Source organism: Mus pahari, chromosome 23 (genome assembly GCF_900095145.1).
Source record: "Mus pahari chromosome 23, PAHARI_EIJ_v1.1, whole genome shotgun sequence".
Classification (NCBI taxonomy): domain Eukaryota; kingdom Metazoa; phylum Chordata; class Mammalia; order Rodentia; family Muridae; genus Mus; species Mus pahari.
Window position 1 is genome coordinate 12,229,769 of NC_034612.1, and position 5,658 is coordinate 12,235,426.

The 5,658-nt window shown below is 47.8% G+C and overlaps 1 protein-coding gene and 1 pseudogene across 1 annotated transcript in view; one reads left to right on the plus strand and one right to left on the minus strand.

The window, feature by feature from the left end:
• The window catches only part of Tctn1 (tectonic family member 1), a 24,965-nt gene extending 23,360 nt beyond the window's left edge, over positions 1-1,605 (minus strand). Inside the window, exon 1 of the mRNA XM_029533860.1 lies at positions 1,339-1,605. Within this exon, the coding sequence (XP_029389720.1) occupies positions 1,339-1,570 (232 nt within the window). The 5' untranslated portion in view covers positions 1,571-1,605. The remainder of the gene's footprint in view (positions 1-1,338) is intronic.
• A 3,916-nt stretch (positions 1,606-5,521) lies between these two features.
• On the plus strand, positions 5,522-5,658 carry LOC115063128 (annotated as a pseudogene).

Sequence of the window (5,658 nt, forward strand, 5' to 3'; positions counted from 1 at the left end):
CTGGCTGTCCTGGAACTCACTCTGTAGACCAGGCTGGCCTCGAATTCAGAAATCCGCCTGCCTCTGCCTCCCAAGTGCTGGGATTAAAGGCATGTGCCACCACTGCCTGGCTCCTGGCCTGAATCTTAACTGTAATGTTTGGTTTCCTTTTGGGGGAGGAGGCAACAATCTCGAACTTCAAACAAAGAATTTTAGCCAAATGCTGATGGGATGTCATGGCATTCTTAAAAAAACAAAAACAAAAACAAACAAACAAAAAAAAACAAGCTCTAGAGATGGGCGGCAGGTTGGGAGGCCCACACCTGAGAATCTGCAACTGGGAGGTGGAGTCAGGAAGATGTCAGGTTACAGACCAGTCTGGGTCACTTAGCAAACCAGTCAGTAACAAAGTTAGGAAAGAAGGGGAAGGCAGGAGACTGGAATGGTTCTAGAGCAGGCTGGGGAGACGTCTCAGGAGTTAAAAGCACATACTGCTTGTACACAGGACCTACCATCTGTTCCCAGCACCCAAGTCAGCCAGCTCTCAAACCAACTCCAGCTCCCCACTTCGGTTCTCCAAGGGCACCAATCGATATCCACCCTTCTCTTACCCCCACATATACAAACACACACACACAATTTAAAATACTTTTTTAAGATTTAGAAAAATCCCCCCCCCGCCCCGAAAATGGTATAACACGCTCTGGAAAGGCACGAAAGGAAAGGGGAGTTTTATTGATAAATGCAAAACGCTTGCTTAGTCCCAAAGACAAATTTGCTCCTTCTAGACAAGGTCCTCTCCGGCCAAGGACAACTGCGCGTGCTCACTAAAAGAACGTCACACTCCCTTTACTGGGATGGGTAAAAGAAAGGGAGTAATTAAGCCCACTGCCTCATGTGTTTAAAATTACACCCACGAATTCTTGCCAAAGCTACAGATCCTTGGCGGTAAGTAGATAAGGATGAAGCAGGTGTGTTTAATAACTCCACTTAGCTGGTAAAAAAAAAAAAAAAAAAAAGTCTAAAATGCACTTAACCACCCTGTAAATGTCTGCTGGGCTCCCAGTGATCTAAACAGCACTGGGATGCCCATGTCCGTGTGTCTGCGTGGAGAGGACGAAGATCCACTTAGCACTCTTTCTCCAACCAGCACTGCCTTCAACTCATTCTGAAGGTGTCTATCTGGCACCCCACTGCAGCCGTCTGCAATGATGCGGAAAAGGGAGTAACTTAGCCCCCGCTCTCCGCTTTTGTGTGCCAGAGATCCGATCTCCCCCTGAGGGTAACGACAGGGAGGCTGAGAAGGGAGGAACTTTGAGCTGGTGCACCCGCTCCAGAGGGTTACCCCTTTGTACCCACCGTCCGTGACCGGGGTGGGCCTGGGGCCAGAGCGCTCCGGTGCCCTGGGAGTTCCCGGGGTCCTAGGTGACTGGGAGGGCTGCGGAGTGGTGGGGGTGGCCTTGGTGGAATGGAGATCCTCCTTCGTCACTGCCGGGGTGGTCGCAGCCGGAGTGGCAACGACCTGGGTGCTCGAAGAGGTGCAGCAGTTTAGGAGCACCAGCAGGAGCGGCGGGAGACCCCGCGACCCCATGGCCTAGCGGAGGAGCCCGCGCCGGGGGAGCTAAGCCCGTCAGTTGCCCGGGCAACAGACACAGCCGAGCGCTAGGCATCACGGGAAAGGGCTCGCCAGGCCAAGTTGGCCTCCGGGAGAAGGTGGGGGAACTGGGCGGGGCTATAGGCGGGGTCTGAGCGGAGACGGGGGGCGGGGTCGGTGGGGGCGGAGCCTGAGACTGCTCTTTCTCCCCCCCCCCCCAACAGGGTTTCTCTGTGCAGCCCTGGTTGTCCTGGAACTCACTTTGTAGANCAGGCTGGCCTCGAACTCAGACTGCACCCAAATAAAAGCACAAATCTAAATGTGACACTTCCATTATTCAAAACTGAAAATATGAAAGTAACCAATATAGTAGTCAATAGTAGTCACCTATGCTGGAGTTTCTTCCCAGTCAGCATTTTTATTGGCAACAAGTAACAAGTTGTTCTTCCGTTTACTAGGTGGTAGAATTTGGTTTGGAAAAAAAAAAAAAGAATTTGGTTTGGTTTGGTTTTAGTTTTCAGTGGTTTTTAAAGATTTATTATTATACATAAGTACACTGTAGCTGTCTTCAGATGCTCCAGAAGAGGGCATCGGATGGTTGTGAGCCACCATGTGGTTCCTGGGATTTGAACTCAGGACCTTTGGAAGAGCAGTCAATGCTCCTACCGGCTGAGCCATCTCGCCAGCCCCTCAGTGGTTTTTAATGAAGGCCACTTTAACAGGTTCACTCGACTTTAAGTAGACCCGTGTTTTCATTTCTCTTGGATGCCCTTCCTAGGAGTACATTCTATGGTCTTATGTGTAAGTTTAGTGTAAGTTTATAAGAAACCGCCCAACCTTTCTCCTGAGCTACTCTCCAGGGTTCTTTCCCCACCAATAGAGTCTGACAACTCCAGTTTCCGATGCTCTTGAAACACTGGGAGGTTAGGCATGCTCAACTCCATTTCCATTTTTGTTTTGTGGTGGTGTCTCATTGTCAGATAATTTTGTTTGTTTGTTTGTTTCAAGTCAGGGTCTCTCATGTAGCACGTGCTGGCCTCACACTTACTATGTAAATAAGAATGACTTCGAGGGGCTGGTGAGATGGCTCAGTGGGTAAGAGCACCCGACTATTCTTCCAAAGGTCCGGAGTTCAAATCCCAGCAACCACATGGTGGCTCACAACCATCCGTAACAAGACCTGACGCCCTCTTCTGGAATATCTGAAGACAGCTACAGTGTACTTACATATAATGAATAAATAAATCTTTAAAAAAAAAAAAAAAAAAAAGAATGACTTCGAATTTCTGGTCTTCCCGCTCCTTTCTCCCAAGTGGGAGGGATGGCAGGTGCCTATCGCTGTACCCAGTACAGATGACCCTGGAGATCCAACCTAGGGCCTCATGCATCCTAGACAAGCACTATACCAATGGCACCATAGTCCCAGCTTTGGTTCTTTGTTGTTTTTTAGACAAAGTCTTACTGTGTATCCTCTGCCCCTTCCTCACCAGCCTCCCCTAGCGACAGAACTGCAGGTGTGTGCACCTTCAACCTCCAGTTGGTGGCTCTTAATATCCTGACTGACATGCACTGACCCTCTGACTTTGTAGTTTAATTCTAAGCACAGTCTGAGGCCACGTGACATAGATACTTGGAATACTCAGCAGGGAAACAACCCCAAGTTCAAGGCCACCCTGAGCTACAGAGAAAGATCTTGTCTGAGAGAAAAAAAGGCAGGAAGGAAGCGAATGTGATTCCAGTGCTCTGGAGATGGAGATGAAGGCAGGTAGGAAGATCAGGAGTTCAATGTCAGCTTCAGCTGCATAGCAAGGTTAAATGGTCTACACGGGATGGAAATCGGGCTCCAGAATGGAATCGAGCTCTCCTTAGCCCCCTTGAGATCTGCTGTTCTTTCCTTCACGACGTCTGTTTGGAGTTCTGTGATGTAAACATGTTTTCACCCTTGTTCTGGGGAACTGCAAGGAAGTTCCTCTTTTGGTCCCTTCTTCCTGAAGTCCCATGGTGCCTCGTCAGTTGGCACTGCTGCTACACCCTGTGTTATAGCACATGCACATTACCTATGACCCCAAGTTTATTGGAAAGAATAGACAGAGCCGGGCAGTGGTGGCGCACACCTTTAAGCCCAGCACTTGGGAGGCAGAGGCAGGTGGATTTCTGAGTTCGAGGCCAGCCTGGTCTACACCATGAGTTCCAGGACAGCCAGGGCTACACAGAGAAACCCTGTCTCAGAGAAAACAAAAACAAAATAAAAACAAAAGGATAGACAGAGTTAAATGTAAAAAAGAGGCTGGAGAGATGACTCAGAGGTTAAGAAGGCTTAATGCCCTTGTAGAAGACCTGAATTTGGTTCCTATAACCTACTCCAGGTGACTCACAACTGTCTGTAAGTCTAGAGCTGGGAGACCGGACTTCCTCTTTTGGTACCTGCATTCACATGCACGCACACACACACACATATACATAATTAATAAATCCTTAAAATAAATCATAAAATGTATTATTTAATGAGTCACTTACAGTGTATTAAAAGCCAGGCATGGTGGCAACCATCTGTAATCCCAGCACTCAGGACCCTAAAGCAGAAAAGTTCAAGGCCACTGTGGGTCATATAGGTCATATAGTGACACTCCCATCTCAGAGACAAACAAGCACAAATCTCCCAGAACCTTGAGCCAAGTTGTGGTGGTTTGAATAGGAATGGCCCTCATAGACTCATGTGTTTAAATGCTTGGATGTGGCGCTCTTAGTGGGTGTGGTCTTGTTGGAGGAAGTGTGGCCTTGTGGAGGAAGTGTGTCACTATAGCGTGTCACTATAAAGCTTTGAGGTCTCAGATGCTTAAGCCCAGGTCAGTGGGTCGAGAAGTAGAATTCTTGCTGCCTCTCCAGCCCCATGTCAGCCTGTGTACTGCCATGTTTCTTGCCAAGATGATAATAGACTATACCTCTGAAGTGTAAGCCAGCTCCAATGAAATGTTTTCCTTTATAAGAGTTGCCTTGGCCGGTCGGTGGTGGCGCACGTCTTTAATCCCAGCACTCAGGAGGCAGAGGCAGGTGGATTTCTGAATTCAAGGCCAGCCTGGTCTACAAAGTGAGTTCCAGGACAGCCAGAGAAACCCTGTCTCAAAAAACAAACAAACAAACAAACAAAAAGAGTTGCTGTGGTCATGGTGTTCCTTCATAGCAATAGGGCATTGAACTTCTTTACAAATTAAAAAGGGAAACTGGATAATAAATCACTGCCCCCCAATGTTGCATATGTCCCATGAATTACTGGGTTATGGGCCTAGAGTCACACCAAGAAACTTTCTGGCATTTCTGGGTTCCGGCTGGCTTACTACTCAACAATTCCTTTAGCAAGGCTTAGAGTTCCTGTGCTCCCAGGAACTCCAGTACCCAGCCTGACTGCTGGTCCTGTCTTTCAGAAAAGATCTGAAAAAAAAAAAAAAAAAAACACTGATAAGTAGTCCGTCTCTCTTCCTGGATTTCTTTCTCTTCTTTTAAAAAGATTTATTTATTTACTTCATGTGTATGAGCACACACACCAGAAGAGGGCATCGGATCCAATTAAAGGTGGTTGTGAGTCACCATGTGGTTGCTGAGATTTGAACTCATGGCCTTTGAGAGAGCAGCCAGTGCTCTAAACTACAGAGCCATCTGTCCAGCCCCCGAACCTTGGATTTCTGATAATTGGTCTTCTCTCCCATTCTCTGTTCCTGCTCACCTTGTGATCCCTTTGTCATGATTTTAGGAATGCGCTTCTGAGAAGTGACAACCATGGCCTGGTCTGCCACATTTCTGTGTTTTAGACAACCCTGTTTCAGACACTGGAGAGACAGAAGCTGGTAAGAGCAGTCTATGAGGAAAGATGCTGCACAAGGCTGAGGCGTACAGGAGAAATTACCTTCTGTTTGCTATGAATCTAAACTGCCCTTAAGAATAGGTTAAAAAATACTTACCTGGCAGGGGAGATACCATGATCACGAAGGTGGTTTTCCCAGGGCGAGGCTTATCCATTGCACTCCGGATGTGCTGACCCCTGCGATTTCCCCAAATGCGGGAAACTCGACTGCATAATTTGTGGTAGT